At 35.0% G+C, this 23,461-nt stretch overlaps 8 protein-coding genes across 8 annotated transcripts in view; 3 read left to right on the top strand and 5 right to left on the bottom strand.

Annotated features, from left to right (window-relative positions):
- Positions 1-365, top strand: part of LOC100640673 (tryptophan--tRNA ligase, cytoplasmic-like) — a 3,804-nt gene extending 3,439 nt beyond the window's left edge. The window contains exon 6 of the mRNA XM_003387564.2: positions 4-365. Within this exon, the coding sequence (XP_003387612.2) occupies positions 4-365 (362 nt within the window). The remainder of the gene's footprint in view (positions 1-3) is intronic.
- Positions 366-680: 315 nt separating this feature from the next.
- LOC100638556 (actin-related protein 2-B) lies at positions 681-3,175 on the bottom strand. The gene is made up of 8 exons (XM_003387548.3): positions 3,033-3,175; positions 2,870-2,980; positions 2,666-2,821; positions 2,465-2,594; positions 2,146-2,368; positions 2,024-2,087; positions 1,661-1,939; positions 681-1,095 (listed from the first exon to the last, which is right to left on the bottom strand). Exons 1-8 carry the CDS (start codon positions 3,081-3,083, stop codon positions 922-924), a joined length of 1,188 nt encoding a protein of 395 aa, XP_003387596.1. The 5' UTR covers positions 3,084-3,175; the 3' UTR covers positions 681-921.
- Positions 3,176-3,195: 20 nt separating this feature from the next.
- On the top strand, positions 3,196-4,273 carry LOC100640546 (exosome complex component RRP46-like). The gene is made up of 4 exons (XM_011406496.2): positions 3,196-3,314; positions 3,355-3,578; positions 3,653-3,880; positions 4,131-4,273. The coding sequence occupies exons 1-4, from the start codon at positions 3,197-3,199 to the stop codon at positions 4,227-4,229; spliced, it is 669 nt and encodes a 222-aa protein (XP_011404798.2). The 5' UTR covers position 3,196; the 3' UTR covers positions 4,230-4,273.
- LOC100638430 (lysosome membrane protein 2-like) lies at positions 4,196-7,892 on the bottom strand. Its single transcript, XM_003387547.2, has 9 exons — positions 7,719-7,892; positions 7,509-7,666; positions 6,911-7,067; positions 5,146-5,751; positions 4,966-5,097; positions 4,685-4,758; positions 4,579-4,633; positions 4,434-4,536; positions 4,196-4,384 (listed from the first exon to the last, which is right to left on the bottom strand). Exons 1-9 carry the CDS (start codon positions 7,848-7,850, stop codon positions 4,284-4,286), a joined length of 1,518 nt encoding a protein of 505 aa, XP_003387595.1. The 5' UTR covers positions 7,851-7,892; the 3' UTR covers positions 4,196-4,283.
- A 124-nt stretch (positions 7,893-8,016) lies between these two features.
- LOC109583014 (uncharacterized) lies at positions 8,017-12,185 on the bottom strand. Its single transcript, XM_019998143.1, has 7 exons — positions 12,077-12,185; positions 11,896-12,031; positions 8,990-11,037; positions 8,903-8,936; positions 8,468-8,764; positions 8,372-8,419; positions 8,017-8,266 (listed from the first exon to the last, which is right to left on the bottom strand). Exons 1-7 carry the CDS (start codon positions 12,104-12,106, stop codon positions 8,256-8,258), a joined length of 2,604 nt encoding a protein of 867 aa, XP_019853702.1. The 5' UTR covers positions 12,107-12,185; the 3' UTR covers positions 8,017-8,255.
- Positions 12,186-13,902: 1,717 nt separating this feature from the next.
- On the bottom strand, positions 13,903-17,755 carry LOC109583010 (uncharacterized). The gene is made up of 6 exons (XM_019998136.1): positions 17,661-17,755; positions 17,097-17,602; positions 15,085-16,814; positions 14,584-15,034; positions 14,472-14,531; positions 13,903-14,304 (listed from the first exon to the last, which is right to left on the bottom strand). Exons 1-6 carry the CDS (start codon positions 17,708-17,710, stop codon positions 14,030-14,032), a joined length of 3,072 nt encoding a protein of 1,023 aa, XP_019853695.1. The 5' UTR covers positions 17,711-17,755; the 3' UTR covers positions 13,903-14,029.
- Positions 17,756-17,894: 139 nt separating this feature from the next.
- LOC100640418 (polypeptide N-acetylgalactosaminyltransferase 2-like) lies at positions 17,895-22,833 on the bottom strand. Its single transcript, XM_003387563.3, has 14 exons — positions 22,684-22,833; positions 21,560-21,753; positions 21,220-21,318; positions 21,068-21,135; positions 20,934-20,999; positions 20,765-20,886; positions 19,778-19,865; positions 19,573-19,657; positions 19,413-19,516; positions 19,237-19,363; positions 19,080-19,172; positions 18,663-18,746; positions 18,476-18,605; positions 17,895-18,200 (listed from the first exon to the last, which is right to left on the bottom strand). The coding sequence occupies exons 1-14, from the start codon at positions 22,789-22,791 to the stop codon at positions 17,955-17,957; spliced, it is 1,614 nt and encodes a 537-aa protein (XP_003387611.2). The 5' UTR covers positions 22,792-22,833; the 3' UTR covers positions 17,895-17,954.
- A 28-nt stretch (positions 22,834-22,861) lies between these two features.
- The window catches only part of LOC100640291 (cartilage-associated protein-like), a 3,087-nt gene continuing 2,487 nt past the window's right edge, over positions 22,862-23,461 (top strand). Inside the window, exons 1-2 of the mRNA XM_019998137.1 lie at positions 22,862-22,996; positions 23,093-23,231. Of these exons, the coding sequence (XP_019853696.1) occupies positions 22,924-22,996; positions 23,093-23,231 (212 nt within the window). The 5' untranslated portion in view covers positions 22,862-22,923. The remainder of the gene's footprint in view (positions 22,997-23,092; positions 23,232-23,461) is intronic.

The raw sequence follows: 23,461 nt of genomic DNA, 5'->3' as shown, positions 1-23,461 counted from the left end.
TAGGAGTTGAACACAGTGGGACTGACAAGGAGTTCCTTGATCTGCAAAGGTGGCACATGCCACGAGCTCACAGGCAGTTTCTTCTCTGGTTTGAGAGCTTACCATCACTTCGTGAATATGTCATTAAACACAAGACTAATCTTGAACTTGTCTCATCTTACAATGAGTGTGTGAATGAACTGACAAAGTTCAGGACAAGTCATATAGTACTAGTGACACGATTCATTGTCAATCCATCGAAACTGGTCCACAGTGAGAGTAAGGGAGAAGGGAGTCTAGCAACAAGAGGTACTGGTGGCTCTGATTTTATGTTATTTTTGAAAAATGTGCGCGATAATACTCAGAATTGTGTCATACCACTTTAATGAAGTTATTATTTATTGTTAAGACCTTTCATTCTATGTGTAATATTCAATGTGTAATAATTTAAGAAGTTATCATTATAAAGAGTGCATGTACATGTACATATACACTGGAATATGTGTAATTAGATTCAAGGTGTGCTAAACACAAGCTTTATTAGAATCAAAAGTTTCCGTTTATATGTGAAAACAGAGTAGTGTAAACATATCCTCAGATATAGTATTCTCACACCTGGATGTGTTCCCACTGTCATTTACACCTTTTGTAAAAATGAGGTCCACCTAATTGCAAACGTACCATTTTGCCAGTGGCAATTCTTCCCATGAGAAACACAATAGTGAGACAATTTTATGTATAACATACCAAAACTTTGTCACAAACCTCTGGCTACAATAATAATAATAATAATAATAATTAAAAATTACCTAAAACCAGCAAACATGAAAAGCATTATACAACAAAAAGAAGTGAAATGTTCTGATAATAATAAGAACAATTCTAAATAAAGCACTACCCACTCTACAATTAAAAGACGAAACTGGAAAATACAGAAAGTCATTATGTCTTCACAGCCACACCCAGCTTTTCCAAAACTTTTTTGCCTTTCTCTTGATATTCTTCCCTTGACATCCAGAATGTGTCTTTATCTTTCATTATGTCAGCCAAAACAGCTCCACCTAAGAACACCATGTGCTTACGTCTGGGAGGGTCCTCAATACGGATTTTAAATTTCTACAAATTAGAAATATTATAGTATAAGTACACATAAATATAATAATAATACAATACAAGTACATTATAATTATTAATAAATAGAAGGCAACACACACTAAATTACTGACACATTAACTAACCAAACTACAAATTACATACATGTACAAGTAGAAACTGATTACAATGAAGGCAGTGAAGCATATAAGAAACTTCTCCCATCCACTAGCTAAGAGTTACATGTAGCATTAATCAAAGATAGCCAAAAGGTCTCTCCTTTGCATTCTCCAATCTCCAGCAGCTAGGCACTCTTCACTGTTTTGTGTCAAAAACTTCTTAATTCACACCACATGAAGAAAACAATAATTGTGCTGATTTAACATCATTAATTAATACATTAGCGCACACCACAAGTACTAAAGAGATCTATACTAAAAATCTATCATAAACAATGCTCAGCTATCACTGATAGTCACTTGATATGATTATTATGAATAACTCACATTACACATTAAGCACAAACTTTAAATAATAAAAAGCACAGTTGGGGGCATTCAGTCGTCAAAGACACCATTTTAAAACTTACAGAAAGTTTTGAAGTGTCTCCTTTCAAAACTCGAGCCAGATAAAGCTGCTTGATTTCCCTTTCCAATCGAGATGGGAGGCCAGGGTACATAGTAGAACCACCGCTAAGAACGATGTGCTTATAAAAATCAGCCCTAGTATCAATATCTGCTGCTTGTATTGTGTTAAAAAGAAGCTCGGCAACACCAACCCCTTCAATGTTGATAAGATGAGGTTGGAACAAAACCTCTGGAGCTTCGAATCTCTCACCACCTAATTTAACAACACGACCATCAGGCAGCTGAAAGAGAGGAGAGAAAAAGAAAAACAAGATTATGCATGATTGCATGTTGCAATAGAGGAGAGAAAAAAAAATACCACATACTGTGTAGCTTTCAACAAGAACAGTTGTCTCTGTGGCTAATTTCTGCTCTTGTTCAACATTATAACTAAAAATACACACAATGTACACTTGATGATAATAATGATAACTAAGGATACACTTACCCAACGTAACAGAGCTTCTCTTTCATCATACGTATTGTCTCAAAGTCTGCAGAGTGATTAAAAGCATAGCCACGTAGAAGGAGGAGCTTAATAAGATAGCGAGTGATGTCCCTCCCGGCCACGTCAAGTCGACGGGTCAAATGAGGCAAAGCGAACCCGTCATATACTGGGCATATGTGAGTGACACCATCTCCACTGTCAATGACAATACCAGTCAATAAACCTGCAAAGAGGCCATACTCTCAAACATCAATTTACAAATGATTAGCTTTCAGAATGAACCACACCCACTACAACCATAAAAGGACATACACATTACCTTGAGCATACAGAGTCAATACTGCTTGGATGGCAATATAAACGCCAGCAAAATTATACTCCTCAAACATAACCTCAATCATCTTCTCTCTGTTCTTGGTTGGGTTCATTGGGGGCTCAGTTAATAAGACCTGCCATCAAATAATAACACATAAATTACATGTACATGTACATATTGTGAATATATGATTGATACACATACCTTACAGTCCTTGGTATCTACTTTAAGCTTCTCGTGAAAGGTGTAATTCCAAACGTGCTTCATGTCGTCCCAATTCCTGACTATCCCATTCTCCATTGGGTAATTCACCTCCAGCATTGATCGTAACTGACTTGCTTCATCTCCTACCATTAAATCCTGCCACACAATAAGACTAAATACAATATATTCATTTTGGTATCATACCTTGACTTCTATATTTCCCACTTTAGCTGTAGAGCGGATGATTGGTTTACCAACCAGGGACGGGAATATGTGGGAAGGGAAGTTACTGCCGGCATAGCCACACTTGACAAACTGTAACGGGGCAATCATCAGTACGCATACATTCACTTATAGTTTATCTTACCCCAGTACCATTGTCACACACAATGACTTTGTGACCAGCAGCGTCAACCATCTTGAAGAGAAAAACAAGTACAAGAACTGTCAAGAAGTCCTAAACACTTTACTCTCCCTAAAAGGCACAACCTTCTTATGGGTTGGTGGTCCTACTGCGCATGCGCAGAACTTATGAATATCATTAGACACGTGGTAACAATGGAGGTAAAGAGTAGAGGGATTGAATGTGAACTGGGTATCATTACTAGAGCTGATGGATCTGCTCAAGTAAAGCAAGGGAACACAATTGGTGAGGGACTTATTTTATGTAGTATTTTGATTTTCTTTAGTGACGTGCGGTGTGTACGGCCCTGTCGAAGCGAAATCAGCTCGAGAGAAGGTAGACAAAGCTGTTGTCGAAGTGATTGTAAAAAGTGAAACTGGTCTGCCCGGCCCATATGAAAAGGAACTGGAATTATTGATGTCCTCTTGCTGTGAGACAATGATACTCACTCATTTACACCCTCATACTGCCATTAGTGTCAGCATTCAGATACAGAGTGACAATGGCTCTGTAAGTAATCAATAATTTGTCAAATTGCATTTGATCGATAATAATACAAAAAACCATATGTTATTCTTTTCTAGGTTATTGTTTGTATGGTTCATGCTTTATGCTGCTCGCTTCTTGACGCTTGTCTTCCACTGAAGACTACATTCTCTGCTATTAAATGTGCTTTTCTTTCTGATGGTAGCATGTTAACTGATCCCACTACACAACAGGAAGAGACTGCAACTTCACAGCTAACATACATCATTGATAGGAAAGGGAAACTGGTGGCATCACATGCAACAGGATCATTTGATACAGAAGAGGTATGATTTTGTTAGTCTTAATTTTCAAAATGGGCGAGAGAGCAAATTTCTAATGACCCTAAACTTTTGAAGGAGGGTTTGTTGTTAGAACTGACTGTGTATAAATGAGATGAACAAAAATATGAGCGTATGATATACAATGAGAGCACATGATTTTACTCTTTTGGGCACTTATTGCTTCATGAATGATTTTTACTTAAGAAAACAGTACTATATTATCAGTTATATGTTGTGTCTTATTTTTACGTAGTACATAAAAGGTCTATCAGTAGCATCAAGTACTGCCGTTCATAGAACAGACTTCTATCGTGAAACTATTTCTCGTAAAATGTCTCGAATAAAACAATAATTAAAATCACGCATTATTATAAATTGGAAAATATTGATTGAAAATTATTCTCATTCAGTTGCAGGGTATTGCCTGATATTCCTGTCTTCTGCGATTAGATCTTGCTTTCCAAAAACATACAACAGCTGCCAATAGTACAATAAAAGCTACCACAACTATTAGAAATTATTATAAAGTGCTGTTTGAGATAAAAAATAAACTCACATAGAAAAGCATACCCTCCGTACATTACATCAGTAGCAACAGTGATCTGATGAAGTCCATTCTTCATTAGGTAACTTTTGAAATCATCAGTTAATTCAGCATGCTAATAACACAATGGAATTTATTTATTAAAAATTACCAATACCTCATTAATATACAGGACAGGATAATATATGGTCCCATTGATGTTCTTGAGTTCCCTGTTACATAAAAGCATGCTAAATAATGGTTAATATTTAGTGTCATATTACTTGAATTCATCTGTCCTATTGACTTGTACATTAAGTTGGAGTATTCTTTGAAATTGAATATTAATGCCAATAGTCTAAATAATAACAAAATAATAAACAATCAGTGTTAGTGTTCAACTATGTGACTTGGAAGTTAGAACATTAACTAAACAACTGTTTTAAAATGCCTCAAACTTTCTGAGGCACAAAGCTAAAACTACAGCTAATAATACCGGTATTGGAACAGTACATACTGATGACAATCTTAGGTATAAAACTATAATTACATTAATTTTACTTACAGGATGAACATTAATGAAAGTGTCATGCATCTCTCTATGAGGCACTAGCATTCCATCCACTTGATCTCTTGTCTGTTCAGGTTCACAATCCAAGAAGCGTGCTTTAGATCCAAACACAGGTACACTTGGTGTCTGTGTCATAATTACAATTACATCATCAAAAAATCACAATATGCATACTTGTATAACTCCAAGGTAAATGAGACCATCCGGACACCATGACCCCCAGCGAGCATTATCTTCATTCTTAAATGCACTATCAAATACTTCCATTGGAAGGGCATAACGAAAAGCAGGTAGTCCTTTAATATCAATAGACCCGTTATACTCAAGTGGAAAGGAACGCACAGTATCATCAACAAATGCAAAAAGTGAATCCCCTTCTTTAAGACCAGGACGAAACACAAGACCCTCAGTACCATTAATCTTATTAGCTGTATCTCCTGGCCATATTCCTAAGTTTGTCAGATTGTTCCATTGAATAAACTGACCCAGTTTACTGATATCATCATGACCAGTGTATATCTTGCTAGGAAGAGAATCGTCAGCTGAATTATTCTTCTGCAGAGATACATAATCAGTTGGAAGATTCAATCCTAATCTCCGAAGGTCATTACTAGAATGCAGCCATTGTATTAGTGGATCGGTATAGTTGAATACAAGCGCACTTGCCGGTTGACAGACATACAGTTTAGCTCCTCTAATTATTATCTCAGCTTTCAGTAACATTTTACCAAGGAAACGTAATGCTTTATTCTCTAATCCTAACACTTGAGTGATTGCTCCCTACAATAAAGAGTATAAGAGTCATACAAACTAGGAATAAACAGGAATTGGTACGTGTATTAGGATCACATGATCATGTATAAACAACTTTAAACTATCCACATGTGACTAATGTGTAAAATATAACGTCCCCAAATTTCAGCACAGCATGAATGAGATCCCAAAATAAAAATATTGATGTTGTGGGTTTGAACTGGTTTCAATTAATATTGGAGTTATATACATGTAGCACATACATTTACAGGATCAAGATTTCTCACAACGCATGCTTTGGAGCAGCTTTGAACAGAATCACTACAGCAGTTATAACAAGTTCATCCCACAGGATTTTGGCATGCATGTACATGTACTTATACTTATATTGTTTAGAAATTTTGAGCAGATTTCAATCAACTTGCCAAATGACCCTGTATATACATGTAGTACAAATGTACATTTGGCCGAATTTCATCAAAAATGGCTATAAAAAATCTCCTTTTCGGATACACATACATGCTCTTACGTTGTATATCAAGTTTCCATTTCACTTTAAGTCGTTGGCCAAATTTTGCCAAAAATGACTAAGAGACATTTTTATTATATATCTTCGTTTGTTGTGTAGAAAATTTGAACTAATTCCAATCAAAATTGGATTTTTATGAATTTAAAGCTTTCCAAATGTCATGTCAGCTCATGAAGCTCATGCTGTTTAGCTCACACTTTGTAGGAAACCCTGTGGTCAGACATGATAAATTGTTTATTGTGTTATAATAATAAAAATTAATTTATATCATTAAATTTTAAAAATTATGTTGTTCATACAAAATGGTGAATTCAGTCAGACAATAATTGAACGAAATGGTCAGAAAATCTCTGATGTCCCACTCAGGCTCTGCTTATCATGCTTAGAACTATGAACTGATTTCAATCAATATTCAAGCATGCTTTTTAGCTCACTTAGCATTATGGGAAACCCTACAATCCCATATAGTAACACACAACCACACAACCACACTGTACTATACTGGCAAAATAAAATCCATTACTGCCAAAGGTGTTTGGATATACACTGTATTACAATAATTCAATTTTAGGCATTTTATTATTGATTTTACAATTTACATTAGTCCATGTGTATTTGCTAAGTTTAGCAATTCAATAAAGTGAAACTGATGCTTACCACTAATGGTATGTTGATAGTACATATAGTATCAGTCTCTGACGTATTGTTCTGTGACGTAGAAGAAGAGAAGTGGAAGGTTTTTCTTTGAGTGTATTGAAGGACATTATCTCCATCGAGAAGATCTGATGTATTGAAATACTTGATCCTATACTCCCTGTGGAATAACAAAAAGGGAGATTATATCACTGTGTACAATGTATATACTATTATTCATTAAGTAGCTGTGAGGAAGCTACATGTAGTACAATTAAACCTCTCTAAGATGTGGACACCTGTGGGCCAGCCATTACTTAATTTGCACACATGTAGATGTGTTGGGGACAGTAAATCTCATCTGTTATACAAAACAGAGAGGTCCTACTAGACAGAGGTTCTTTTCTACACTACCTAATGCCGGGACAACAGCATCTGTACGTTATGGAGAGGTGTCACTTAATTGAGGGTTCATTTTGGTTTGAATATGAAACTGTAAAACTGACCCTTATACTAATCAACAAGTCAGTTGAAACTTGACTAGTTATAAAGCAGCAGCTGTGATGCATAAATATCAGCCACTCTAATTTAAAATAATATAAAAAGGAGTGCTGATACTAACCTGTAGCTGTAAGGTCCTACCTCGTTGACAATTGGTCTTGCTCCCTGGCTGAACTCCACAGGGTTAGTCAAGTTAAAAAAGTAGACATCTTTATAAACGGGTAGACTAGGATCCTTTAACTGCTCATAGGAGGAATGACCGGGTAGGATTGTCAGTTTCTATAATAATTTACACCAAGTGATGTCTGGAAAACAGAATAACAAGGCTCACTTCATTCACCATATGATCCAAAAGAGACGGAAATTCGATGATTAAAGCAATAGCAAGAGAAAGAAGTATGAGAGAGACTACTGTGCAACCTGATCCACAGACACAACAGCATATTCGACGACTTTTTAACATCTTCACCTTGACTAGTTGACTAGCTAGTAGCTAGCTAGCTACGTGTGATATGGGTGTGGCTTAGACACGCCTACTCACATCACAGATCGATTAGAGTTTACTTTTATACTTGTAGAGCAAAAGTCCTATACTCTACTACATGTACTATCTATGTATTTTATAATTATTTATAAAATGATCTACTTGATCAATGATAGTATAATAACTAGAAGAATGTAAAACATTAAGGGTATTATAGTCCAGACGACCTCCCATACTGTCATTGGGTGTCAAATAACCAACCCACCCAATTAAGAGTTTAGATGAAGTATAATATAATTATGATCTTGGCACCAACGACTTTACCATTTAAACCTGAGGTATTGTCTACATGAATAGTTGCTTCTGCTATAAGTCAGAAACCTGTCAGTTTTGCCCTAAGAATATCAAGTAAAGTACGTAAATTGTAAACCAAAAGTGGTTTATTATTTTATGAAATTATTTAGGTGTTAATCCACTTATGATTACACTGCTACACTTACTAGATATATCACTAGGTCTTCTATTAAGAGTGTTAGTCTCTTGAATTACTATTTTATATGATATGAGTGTATGATAATTAGAGACACTTTATATACCTTTGCTAAGTAGTCTCCGTCCTACTATTTGAAATTCAGTATTATTATTCTCATTGCCAAATGTACGGATCTTTCTTGCCAGCTCTGCTTTAGTTACCAAATGACCCTGACGTTTTTCTTTTGTCATCCAATTAGTGAGTATGCACATCACATTCAGCCAATTTGGGGAAACCCAATCCCTCACCCAATCCTCCTCTAAGCTATATTTTAAGAACTTCCTTGAGAATGAAATCAATGTCTCCTTGCTGCAAGTTTCAAGACCACTTGATATGAAGGAGATATCTTCAGGAGTAATGTCTATGAAGAAGTCAAAATTACAATTAAAATGAATCATGCTCTGTGTGTGTGTGTGTGTGTGTGTGTGTGTGTGTGTGTGTGTGTGTGTGTGTGTGTGTGTGTGTGTGTGTGTGTGTGTGTGTGTGTGATAGTACAAACCAGTTTTAAATTTGAATTCTTCCTGTATTGGAGCCTATAAGCAACAAAAAGATAAAAGTTTTGACAACATCATAAGAATAATTTAACCTGTTTCAGTGCTTCTGCCCAAATTTGAAGGTCTTCATTTTTCTGACATTTTTCACATAGGTCATTAGGCAGATCTAGCAGGTGATAATCATTTTTGCACTTAGTGGCAAAGGCATAAGCAAAGGTCCCATTATTTGCTGCTTTTTGTGCAAGTTGTTGAAAGGCTCGTAAGACTAAAATAACATAGTCCAAGCGTGAGCTGTGATTTGCTGCTTCAACTTTGACTTCAATCTCATCTCCTCTGTAAATAATTGTTACGAAGCCATTGCTGTTACTACCATTAATAAGTTTTATGATTGTCACATTTTCATATTCAGAGGACTGAAGCTGTGCATCATTACCATATAAGTTAAGCATGCATTCAGTGAAAGAAACTTCATAGTTCACTACAGTTGGACATTGAATATTTAGCAGGACTTTGACTGCTGCCTTGTCAGGTAACAGTTGCTGCTTTAATTTCCGAGCACAAGGCATGTAGTAGTACTCATCATGGTCAGTTGGTATAGTAGCTGCTATACCAACTTGCACGAAAACTGTCATAAACGACTTTCCTTCTGCCGCCCCAAACAGTTTTGTGGCTGTTTCACTTGTGATGATTCCATCTTTTTTATAGCTAGAACCTTGCTCATCTGGACTACTGATGATATCAAATGCCTTATTAACCTTAGATAAGAATTCATCTGGCTTGATGATAACTATTTTTTTGCTGCTTTGACATTTGAGACTGATATCAAAGATGCTCCCAAATGATGTGAAAAATCCACAAAAATCTTCAAAATCCTCCTCAATCCCACACTCTTTTGCAATCTCATGTAGTTCTTCTTTATTCATGAAAATATTCTCCCTGTGTTCTAGAGCACCACGTAGGAAGAGCCATGATATAGGAACATCAGCTTCATCAGTCTGAGAAAGACTACGTTTTACATACGACTGCAAACTGTCCCTTTTATTGCCACTTTGTATGTCAATAACACTTTCCTCCATCAAATCAGATACTTTTAGTTGTCTGGCAATGTGGCTTAGGTCTTCTTCTAAATTGGAAATTATCACATCTTTAGCTGCTTGAAGAAAAAGATTTGGATCCTCTTCAACAGGTGATGTGTTTTTCTCTGAAATACTTTCTTCAACTTGTTGGGTGCCAGTAGTATACAGTGGGGATAATGTACACTTGGGGGGCGCTTGTACTATTGGGTCGACTGTACTGTCAGTGTTATTTGAAAAAGGAGGGATAATGGTCTCATTCTGCTGGTTGCTGGTAGGACTCTCTGTTTTTTGAGGGGAATCAGATCTTTTTTTATCGCTACGTTCATGACTGCCACATGAAAAGAACAACTTGCATGGCTTCCTCCTCTTTCCAATGGGACCAACTGAATTGTTACAGATCATAGTAGAGCGGAGAAGGTAATCTAATTCAAGATTCCATGGTCTTATTGGGTTATCTTTAGCTGCTGGTGATTCCAATGGTTGTGCTGCTTCTGATGATTCTGTTGTATCTACGACTGCGAGCTGCTTTAACATGCCTGGGCCAGCAAAAAGCCAAAGACGACTGTTGGTTAAAAACCCACTGAAATATCTCAAAAAGTGAAAAGCGTTAGAATGAACAGATAAATCCCAAATTTTGATTAAAGAGACCCCCTTTGTTAAGTGCTTCATTACCTTTTCTTTGCTTGACTTATTTTCCTTTAAATGTGTCCTTAGGCAGTTCATATGCTTTTTAAGCAATTCATGTTCATAAACTCTAGATTTAAGCAGATCATCAATGAGACTGTCGGCAAACAACGAATAAGATTGAAAACCATAATTATAAAGCTTCAAGCCTGTGTCTACATCAGCCAAGTAGTATTTCTTTGATGCTAGAATGTGGTAAGGAGAAAAACCATCTGCAATAGGTGTTTCTAGCATCTGTTGCATGGCTTCTTTTCGACCCCCTGCACCATCCATGTCTCCCAAACAGAGTAAAACTGGCTGTAATTTCACTTTTTCTTGTTTCATGAAATCAGGAAATGTATTTTGAAGGCTACCCATCTCAGTCCTTGATATATTGTTTTCTATGTGATGAAATAATTTAGATATGATATTATAGATATACATAAGTAGCAACATTATAATAATATTTGTTTCTGTAAAATAGTATATTTACTAAATAATATAACACCCCCCTCCAAAATAGGACCTATCAATTACCATGTGGTGAGTTTTTAAAGGGACACCATTGGCACATTGACCTTGCCAAAACAAAAGAAACAAAGCTGTTTGTTTATGTGACTAAATTTTGAAATATTGTTCTTGCTTTTGGTGCCTTGCACTATTTTTAAAACAACAGAAATTAACTTTTTCTAGCCCATAGAATATTTCTGTGAGCCTTTCTAATTTCTAAACCACAAAACCTCAAAGTGATAGTTGCAATTTAATTAGCAACATACTGTACAAGATGAGTTATTGATGGGAGAAATATTTGGCAAATTTGCCTTTGGAAAGAAATTGGCGGATTTTATATTGGCAATTTTGTGCCATGTTCCATTGAGCATGCTCAGATTGAAACAAAATGGCGGATTTTATATTGGCGATTTCTTCATAAAACTGCTAATCACCAATATTAATTCCCATCCAATAAATCATCTTGTACAGTACATAGTCCTTGCCTACGCTACTCATGGTGGGGCCAATAATTTTTCCAAATGACCTATATTCAGGATTATTCAGCCATCTTACACCGTATTAAATTGATTTTAGTGCAATTTTATTCTGCAAAGCTTCAACAACTTGTGAAGCCCACTATTCTTGAAAAAAAACAGTTACACAACATGAAGAGGGGGAGGGTTGAAGGAGGCAAGGGGCAGGATTGGGGCATAAGGTTAGTTGAGGTAGTACTAAGTTTTTTCATGAACTATATAGTATAATAGTACCTTGTGGTCCTATGGTAAAAGTGCTGTTGTCTCCTAGGACCCTCAAATTAAGTGGCTTGTCTTCAGATAGTACCCCTTCACTAGGGGCTGAGTGTTGCTGCTCCTCTTGTGATTCATTGTAGTCAAAACCTGCTTCCTAGATAATGAGAAAAACCTTGAAACATCCTACCTAGAAGCTTACTTGACTAGGAAATTGACCAGCTGTAGCCATGTATCTTGAGATAGTATCTTCTTTTTAGCTCGTTTTTAGTGTCAAGTACTGTTTTAGTCTGTTTACATAGACCAAGGTGGAGTCAACTAGCATAACTATAATAAAGATAATTCTAGATAACTATGAAATGAGCATGAGAAACATTAGTCAGTAGATCATAAAGTAAATCTACATAACAATACATGCACTTTTTATTTCACAAAATTCAAATTTAACCATTCACAATATTTCATATTTTACAACATCAACCAAATTGACCAATCATTAATCTAGGAGTCAATTTACAATGTACAAGCTAAAACAGCTTTCAATTAAATAACAAAAAGAAATACAAAAGTCCTGATACTATGAACCATTGCTGATTATTGCTTTTATCACTAAGTTTAGTTCATTTAATCATTTTTATTAGCATTGAATTATAAAAATATAATAGGCACTAGGCACTACGAAAAAATGCAAGCAAAAGATGAATATAAATTAATTTAAACAATTTTGAATGTAATACTAGAAGCATTTGGCAGAAAAATGCTAAATACCACTACCCTAAAATAATATACAGTCAAACCTGTCTATTCAGGACACTTATTTCAGAGGTTCATTTATATTGTATTGGGACTGATACTACCTGTCCTGATTATAAAGGTGTCCTTATTTAGGCTGTCCACAATAGCAGGTTTGACCGTTACATGTACATGTACATATGTACATACATGTACATACGTACCTGCCCATGTCTCTTCCCTTTGCTGATGGTCTTGCAGAATAATAATAATCTTTGTAATTGTCCATCCACACTTCAGCAGCACATTTTGTATTTCTATTAATAAAGGAATAGAAAGAGTCATATTAATATTAATACATTACACATTAAAATTCCTACTAACTCACATAAATCATTGCATTGCATCCTGGAAACATGAATGATTTTTCCTAAATACATGTCTAACTTTATGATCTCTCATTGTATGCACCAGGATGAAGCTTAGCAGTGCACAATCCCTATATTTTATGCTAATTAATTGTTGCATTAAAAATTTTAATGTCTTTTGCTGATTTTTCCACTGATTGTAGTCTGGTGTCACTTCAGATGCAGTGTTAACGTTATTTTCTAATTAAAGCAATATGTGACTCTTTGAGCAACATGATTCTCAACAAAGATGAGTTTTTAAAACAGAAAATGAAATGACAGCACCTAAATGCACAATTTGTGTACATTACATAGATCTACTTCATTTATAACAAATTTTAATGGGAAGCATTTTTATCACAATGATAAAGTATAAAATCAGTTCCAGAGCCTGAATTAACAGTTAAACATTGGACATTTTTGAATCATTTTCCTTAATTGTCTGACCAAATTTTGTCTTGCTTAACCATTTTGTCTAAACTTAAAATAATGACATAAACTATAACTATTATTAAAAGTAATTTACATAATAATGAATTAACTAGTGAGCTAAACAGCATGCTTCATAGCTACAATAATGGCATTTGAAGTACAACTTTACATGGCATTACATGTCATTTGGAACAACTTTAAAAATTATACATAAAAAATCTGATCAGAATCTGTACACATCATTAAGACATATATCTATAGGTATCAGAAAAAATTATATAACGAGGAATTTTCTCCTAGCCATATTTGACGAAATTTAGCCAAAATCCCTGTACTATAATATAAGGTGTTTATCCTGATTTTTGATATTACACTGTTACTGTTATAATATTGTATTGTAATACAATACTATAGGCAGAGAAACTTTAATGAAATTTCACAGCTTTTACAGCTAGCATAAACTGTAGTAATGCACATTATTTTGTAGATGACACAACCAGGTCATGTGTGCAAAAAAGGAAATATACAAAATAAAGAAGTAGCAATTCAGCATTAGTTAAAATAACAATCACTATTATAATTAATTACTGTAGTCCAGTTACAAGTAGTTGGCTCAGTTCCTCTGCAATGTCCCTTCTTTCTATCTTTCTTAATGCTGATATCAAAGCGTCACACGTTGCAGTCTTTGTCCCTATCCAATGGTAAATCATATCCTTACGACAAACTTGTACTTGGTCCCGACAGTTATACTTAATTTCGTTCAACTTGAATCTTTCTATTCCTAGATAGACTCCTAAAAACTCCCATTCAAAAACTATCTCTTTGATAGCTTCCAGAATTGTGGGGACATGGCTCTCATCTGCATAATAATAGGAATACAGTAGCTTAATTGCATTGTAATAGAGAAAATTTACATGTATGCCCCAGTATTTACAATACAGCTACTTTTAGCCAGAAATTATGAAATGACAATATATGATCTCTCTAGTATATTGGCTACAATGCATATACACAAAAAATACTTACCTAATATTTTATCAGCTGGTAATGGATTAGTCTCAACATGTGCAACCAAATCAGATGGTCCTAGACAATAAGAGATATGTCAGTGTTAGTATAAATAATTATGTATACTTACTAATCAACCAACAGCTTTGCCTGTCATTAGTCAGAGCAATAGTTTGAAGACTTGTCTCAATGCTGCAACCAATTGCCGGTGGACTCACCTTGTAGGAGATAGTAATAGGATGAGGAACCTTATCATTAGTATCTATAATATGTTTACGATTACAATGAACAAGAGCAGATATTTTTAGTATCTTCTCATCATAGCCTAGTATCACAGAGCTGGTTTTAAGACCCTCCAGAATGACCTTACGAAGGATATAGCAATGCTGAGAAGGGCCAGTGAAATAAACATCAATTGATTTATATTCTTCATACAGGAATACTGATCCAAAGAGATCCTCTGAGTAGAGCTTCACAGCATGTCGAAGCTGCTTGGGAAAATCAGGAGATCGACTATCGATGAAGAAGCAAGGCTCTTCTTGTCTACTTAATAAAGACACTATTAATGCTGGGAATAAACCCTAAAATAAGGGAGAGTTAACAGTATACATAAGCATTGTTTGTGACTTACTTGTAGGACCAGTTTACTATTGAATGTTATGACAAGTGGAACAGCTGTAGTAGTGATTCTCTTCTGACTATGGGAAACAGGTAAAAGTATGGGAATAAAGAATTGAGGTGACCGGACATTAGCTGCTCTGATTGGTGAGATGACTCGCAAGAGTTGCAGCAACAACAGAAGATCCATTTTTGTAAAAAGGTTAGGAATGAAAGTTAACCCAAGATTATTGAGCAATGATTCATCGAAAATCCCATCCCTCTTAAGAGACTGTATAGCACCTTTAGACAAACTGACTCCTTTTGGCAATATCTCCTGTAGATCATCAACAAATGACACACGAATAATATTGGAAAGAAAGTCTATTAGAAACTGAGGATTAGTGAATATCACATTAGGAAGTGTGTTAGGATAATAAATGCATATTCTCAATGAGTCCAAGTAGATCAGACAATAATCAACTTCAATTTTTCCCATGCCAAATTTGTCTCCAATAGCATAGCAAGACTGAAGCGAAATCACTCCATGACCCTCCTTTGATGCTTCTTTTTTAATATTCAAATCAAACACATACCAGCGTATTGGTAGTTTAACATTCAGGCTTATATCAGAACGAGAAGATAATAGGCGTTCGCGAATCTCAGCTGATATTTTTTCACGGTTCCATCTGCAGAGGTTGTCAACGGGAAAAATGAGCTCATTAGAATCGCGATTATAAAACACAAAGAGATGAAGAAACTCTCTCAGACATTCTTGAAGTATGAGATTTTTTTCCTGAAGTGTTTGTTCCATATTCAAAAACCTTCTAAACTTTGATTGGTCACAATGAGTGGCAACAATTACAAAGGCTGGGGCCACATCATCTCCAAACTGATCTCTTGAAGCTGCAGAAACGGAACAAACAAAATTCTTAACAATCTGAAGGTTTGTCATTGTCATTTGTTTGGGTGCATTGAGTGGCTTTCCATTTATGGAATAAACAAATGTGGGTTTATCGTCAAGTGATTCCGTCACCTTCATTACAATGACATACAGTGAATTACCTCGTACAAACATACGAAGTAGGTCAGTGAATTGAGGTTGACCTCCGCTATCTAAAAGATGAATCCACTTTGCTTCACGTAACTGCTCCGGCACTTTTCTTTCGTCAGGAGATGCCAACTGCCTAAGAATTTTCTCTGAAACATGATCAATATCTCTAGTTGGCTGATGAGAAGTGGGGTCAGTAGATACACTACTAGTTGATGGCAATGAAGGTGATAAAGCAGGCCTGGCTGGGGTGCTCCTTTGAAATAATGGTTCATCGTTAGGAATTACAGGATCCCTTCGATAAACCTGTGATAAAGCATTTGCTTGTCCTGGTAGTAGCCTAGCAGCATCAGCATGAGAAAACTGAGGAAACATCATGGTCTGTGTTTCAATAGTATCAGATAACATGCTTAGTAACTCATCTTCAGTGACTTCATGCCACACTTTCATTCTGGCAGCTATTCTCTCAATGGCTCGTATTGGCCGGGCAGCAATTGGTGTGCTATGGTGTTTCAAAGGAGGTGGGTTGTTAAGCAATAGAGCCTTGAATGCTGTTTTACCAATGCAAGGAGGACCACATATTACCATCTTAATGTTGTTGAGAAAGATACATCCTTCCTTCATTCCTCTCTCCAGTATCAACTGTGCATTTTTATCTCTTTCGGCTTTCTGCATCAGCAAAAAGTCAGTTCCTCGCTCAAGGTTTCCAAACACTACATGAAAAGACCTTTTGTTAACTTAATAGAAAAACAATCAAAATAAATACCAAAACTATAGCAAGACTGCTCTCATGCGCACAATTAACATAAATGTGATACCTTAAAAATGACAGTGATACATGAGTTTATATTGCATACATATAAAAATACATGATTTTGATAATCAAACAACATACTAAATCTACCATGCAAAAGAGGAAAATAATATTTGAAGATTTGTCAAATAGGCAGTTTTATACCAATTACTAAAATCATTTCCCATCAAACAAAACTCACCTGATTTTATAATTTGTGTTGCGCAACAGTTACCCCAATGATCAACAGCTATATATATATCATGCCCAAATCTGTACACACTTTCCAGTGCTCTGCCTTGTGGCTCATTATTGATTAAGAAATGTAAGTCACCATTTGATGTTATCAGGACACCAACTCTATCCCCCATTGTCAAAGAGTCCAGCGATCGCTTCCCATATGGTATATCAGCCTTAGCTTTAATACGACTGTAGACCTTGTTTCCAAACCACATGCAGTGACCAGACGCATCTTTTGTATTATGAGGTATTAATGCATGATTGAATGGTTTGTTCATCAAACGTCTCATTATGCCTATTCCAATGCCCCCAGTCCATTTTGTGCAGCAAGATAGTATCTCTACCTCAAACTCGATATGCCCAGTGACTGGTACCGCTGAATAAGCTACACCTTTGTAGCAGTTTTTGTCAGGACTTATTTTAGCAGCCTTTGCCCCAGAAAGCCTCATATCATCTGAATGGTACTCCCTGAAAGCATAGTATAATATTAAATGATAATGATTAAATCACAAGTCGAAAGTCTTACTGGTGATAGGTAAATTGAACAAATTTCGGCAACAAGAAGTCCATGTCCATTGTAATGTAGGCTCTGGATTAGTCTCGCCCCGCCACTAGCTCTTACCTCATGGATAGCTGAATTAAGCTTTTTTATACCCCTACCAGCAGTATCCAGACCCCATGCAAGAGGGCTACAGAGGTGTGTTCTGGATTTTTGGTTATTAGAGTAAATGAAAAAATGAGTAAATTATCTATGGTTATGTACATTTTTATACTTCTTAAAATAACAGCTTTTAATTAAAATAATAACAAAAGGAGAAAATCATGATACTATAAACCATTGCTGATTATTACTTTTATCATCACAAGTTTCTAAAGTCAGTTCATTTAATGAGTGTCTGCTGCTGAGACACAGTTTAGTGCTAAGGTGTACAATATGATTGTTCTTAGTGTGCTCCCAGTTTTGAATGTGATCCTTAGAGCAATACTGGAGGTGAACAATCTGTCCTCTTGCTTCTAAGCATAAGTTTAAATGGCGAATAAGACCTTTCATAGCAATACTCCAGTCCTATAATACAATATCATAGCAAGAGTAATATTGAACTCTAGAAATATAAGCATACATTGTACTAAAGCTTTGAATTTAACAATAGCAGAAAAAACTCAAAAGTAGTATATAGCACTCAGCTTCTTGTCAGCGAATTTTAAATCTGATCAAAAACCCTGCACCATAGTACAGAGTATTTCACCAGAAATGGGCAGAAGAAAATTTTTCATTTTAAAATGGTTTGTGGGAACCCTGATGTAAAGGTACATGTACACTCTCAGTTGTCATCACTGTACCTGATATCCTTGTCTACTTTGTTGACAATCTTGTAGTCCAACAGGTTCACCAGCTTGATGTCCAAGTGTATCCAAACAAAGATTATTTTGCTTTAACTTTCCATGTTTGTTATTAGTAGAAGAAGGAACACTAATAATTGGTGATAGGAGTACAGTGTATTACACATTGTTTATAGTGAGAATATACCTTAGCTCTGGATAAACATTCTTCATGTACCAATCAAAAGTGGTGCAATTCAATCGTTTCCTTAATGCCACACGACTCTTAATGCTACAAATACAGTATAATGAAATGTCATACTAATCAGGGTTTCCCATAAAGCATGCTAAGTGAGCTAAACAGCATGAGCTTCATGAGCTGACAAGCACTACAATACAGTACATGGCATTTGAAGTAAGTTAAAAAATTCGTAACAAATCCAATTTCAATGGGAATCAGCACAAAGTTGATACACAGCATAAGGACGTCTATATGTGTCAGGAAAAATTATAAAAATGGAGAATTCTTTCCTTATGATTTTTGTCAAACTACCCTGCACTGGTCTTACAATTCAAATAAAACCCTGATACTACTCACAGTACTATTAATCTATCATACATGTACCTGCCCATGTCTCTTCCCTTTGCTGATGGTCTTGCAGAATAATAATAATCTTTGTAATTGTCCATCCACACTTCAGCAGCACGTTTTGTATTTCTGTTAATAAACGAATACAAAGAGTCATAATTTATATCACATATTAATAATCATTCAAGCTAACTTCATATAAGTCATTGCATTGCCTCCTGGAAATACATATGGATGTCTTTTCCTAAATACATGACCAACTCTAGAACAAGGGATGATCTCTAGTGATCCACCACACATCCACGTTCGAAATGATATTTCTATTAATAAATCATTATAGTGCAATATCTTTAATTTTCATTCTCTCACCAAAGTTTTCTCCTCCCCAGATATCCATCTGATCATCATATTTACCAGTTTCAATAAACCTTTGTCTGTTAATAGAGAACAGCCCACCAGCAATCATTGGAGTCCTGCACATTTAGTGTATGATCAACACTAGAATAAGTACATGAGATTCATGTCTTACTTTATTGGTTCAATTGGGGACTTTCTTTTTGCTCTTTGTGCAGGAGTGAATCCATCCCATTTAAAATGGAGGCTCCAATCAAAACCTACACACATTAAGAGAATTACATGTATGTAACACATGATTAGTATATGCACATGCACATCAGAATCAGATTAATTCCAATAATGGAATTACAGCTTAGTACAATACTTATAATACATACCTCCTCTTAGTTCAGATGAAGCACCTATGTAATCAAATGTATCCATACTGATGACATCAATAATAGGACTAACCACTATCGTCCTATCCTATAATAAAATAATAATAAGAGTTAAAATGTAAAGCATTGTGTATTATCTGATTTATCAGCACTCACTCCCAATTTTTTGCCAAAAATAGCACATGAAGGACAAAAAACATGTGCATGTACATATGGCATTTGGAGCAACTTTAAAAATTAATAAAAAATCAAATTTTGATCGGAATCAGTTCAAATTCTTTAGACAGCATAAGAACATGTATAAGTATCAGAAAAAAACAGAGAATTCTTTCATAGCCTTTTTTGACAAAACTTGGTTCAAGTCCCTGTACTAAGTCCCTGTACAAGATGCTTAGCCCGATTTTTGAGAAACTTTAAAAATTCATAAAAAATCCAAATTTGATCAGAATCAGTTCAAACTTAATAAACAGCACAAGGACATGTATGCACATCAAAAAATATTATAAAAATGAAGAATTCTTTCCTTGTGATTTTAGCCCAATTTTTGAGCAATTTGATAATCCACTGATAAGAAGCTGCATCAGCACTATACCAAAAAATCCTTTGGAAAACCCTGGCACACTAGTATGCCTATAAAGCTGTTCTTCGACTGATTTTTTATGAATGAAATTTCAAATCAACAGACATATCACTGCTGAAAGATAGAACTACAAGGTAGCAGTGCACATTTTGACTTAATGTTGTAGCAAAAGAGCATTACAATCAATAGTCTAAGCCTACAGACCTGAAAAATGCAGTATGCTTCATGTAAAATTATAAGAAAATACATTTTGATAGCCTTTCACCAAATTAAACTGCTCACCGTTTTGAACCATTATGCACGTATTCAAAGCATGGCCATAAATTCACCAAATCACCAAAAGTTTAGCAATTACCAAAATTTACTTATCAGATGTACATGTACTAGGCACACACTCCCAAACCAACCTGACTGACTCTGTGAAGCAAAGGCTCTAACCAGCCAATGTTACACTCACAATGACTATCTAAGAATGTTAATATTTCTCCTTTAGCAGCATCAGCACCAAATATTCTTGATCTAACTAATCCTATTATAATAAATAATAATGATGATAGAAAACTAAAAATAACTAACCTTCTCTTCTTTCATTTCTAATAAGCTTGATCTTTGGCATTTGTGTAAGAAGTAGTCCAGTGTTAACTAATAATAATAATAATAATAATAATAATACTAATGATGTACATGTACATGTAAAAATAAAAACAAACCATCTTCACTAAAATCATCAACAAGGATTATCTCTTCAATCAAATGTGGTGGGCTCCGATTTAAAACACTAAAAATTAGAGCAATAAAGCATTAAATACTGTAAAATGCATTACAATGAAATACAACAATCAGCACAAAAAATTCTTATTACCTAACAATGGTTCTGAGGAGAGTTGATCTTGCTTCATTGTGAAATGTAATAATGACAGATGTACTAGGAAGTGTAGGATGATATACTTGATTATAACACCTAAAACACCAACATAGTATTAATATGACAGAGTAACATTATACAGCCAATAGATATAAGTGTTAAGATAACATAAAAAGGACAATGTAGTTTATTTGTACAGAAGCTGAAAATTATAGATCAGGTGATTATCAACAATGATAAACAAGGAATGAATAATGTCTAAATACTTAATCATTACAATTATTAAAAGGACACTACACCCTCCACACAGTACTGTAAATGTATTTACTATTCATACCAAGAATGACGTGTGTCTGGAACTTTTCTATCAATGGATGTCTTATCACTAGCTTCTTGATTGAAAGCATTCTTCTTGTAAGCATCATTACTGTCCTTAGGACTGCTCAGTATATATGCAGTTACATTAAAACCAGCAATGTTGGGCTTCCCTGGAATAAGATCATCTGATGATAACTTGTCCTGATGATTGTACTAGCAAAAAAATTAGAAAGTAAAATTAATAGTACATCTAGCTACATGTATCAAATACATGTATGTATTGAATGTTGCCACAAAAATGTCAAGTAAACAAAACACTATCCTCTTTCTACAATAGATCAATGCTTATAAAATGACAACAAAAAGGAAGCGATATTTTCTAATTTCTATACACTTCTGCAATTGGTAGCCAGGGTATGTGCATTGTATTGTTGGAAGTTTGGTGGCGTTTAATACTGGCAGTTTTATACACTGGTGGCTTTCATATTGACAACTTTGCAGTCACGTCACTGATGATTGGTCAAGCTTGGAATATGCCAAACTGTCAATTACTAAAATAAAACTCGACAAATTTATCCTGCTATGCTAAAAAACAACACCTCTTGCTGGGATCACAATCACATTAAGATTAGAAGGCTCTTACAGTCCAAATTAATTAGTGGTTTCACACTAAAACAAGGACACATTAGAGTTGTAATAATGATTGGTAGGTTTGCCAAAATATCATAATTATTAGTAGTTCTACACTGCAATCAAATGTTATTGAGAATGTGCAGAATGAAACAAAATGATGAATTTCATAAGCAGAAAAAGCAATTTGTCACAATGTTTCCAGCTATAAAAATGCCGAAACAGCAATCTCCCAATGTAATTTTATTTTTGTTAGGACTCCCCAAGTTATTGTTTTTGTTCTGGTTTCTTTCCGTTTCTACTTTTACCACTACCCATTTAAAAACATTTCTTAACATCATTTAACACAAATTCTCTTGCATTAAAAATTCGTAGTTTATTATTAAGTGGTAGAAATCACTCAAGATAATAAAAAATATACAAAAGATGATTGTTGGATCATTACGATTCATATCATAAAGTCATTTAGGCACACATTAAAATCTTGAAATAATTAAATTAAAAAAAACTCACCACTTTCTCTTCTCCAGGCCAAAAGGAATACATAATCAGCATAAAACACAAAGCTAGCCACACTATACAGGACAAAACACAAGTTCGAAGTTTGAGTCTCATCCTCATTTATTTTTAATCTAGACAAGTTCACAAAGGGTTAAAAAGCTTGGATAAATGAACGTGGGCGTTCATTCACTTTTGGAGGACTCATTGTGGAAGCTTCCATTGTTTACACTCCAGTCTATTGTGCGGCGCAAAATGGAAGGAATTAGATTGACTATTGCTATTCTTTGGCTCTTATCTGACAGTTCAGCCACTCCAGTAGGTGTAGGTAAGCTAGTTCAGTAAGAACACAATATGCATCAATACTATTATTACTATAGTACAAATGCCAAGATCTTAATAATAATGATAATTATTTGTTTAGAGGAGAATTGGGGTGATGGGTTGAAAGTTATGACAACATACATGCCCAAAGAGTGCGAGTTCAGAGCTCAAAATGACGATGTCATTCATTACCATTATGTTGGGAGGCTTGGCCATAATGGCGCAGTGTTTGGTAAAAGGTAAGAAGAAAGCATTGTGTTGCTGGTTTATTTTGTAGCTTCAAATTTTTGTTGCTTAAATTTTCATTGAAATTAATTTTTGTGGTTTATTAAATTTTGTTAATAATGTTAATAAAATTAATTAATTTTTAGTGGATTTGAGCCTGTATGAAAATTAATTAAACAAAAAATAAACCAGCTATTATCAAGAGTAGATAATAATAGAAGAGAGTGTCCTACTGTGCATATAC

Source organism: Amphimedon queenslandica, unplaced genomic scaffold, assembly GCF_000090795.2.
Source record: "Amphimedon queenslandica unplaced genomic scaffold, v1.1 AMPQUscaffold_13338, whole genome shotgun sequence".
Lineage (NCBI taxonomy): Eukaryota > Metazoa > Porifera > Demospongiae > Haplosclerida > Niphatidae > Amphimedon > Amphimedon queenslandica.
This window is presented reverse-complemented; position numbering and strand designations above follow the sequence as displayed.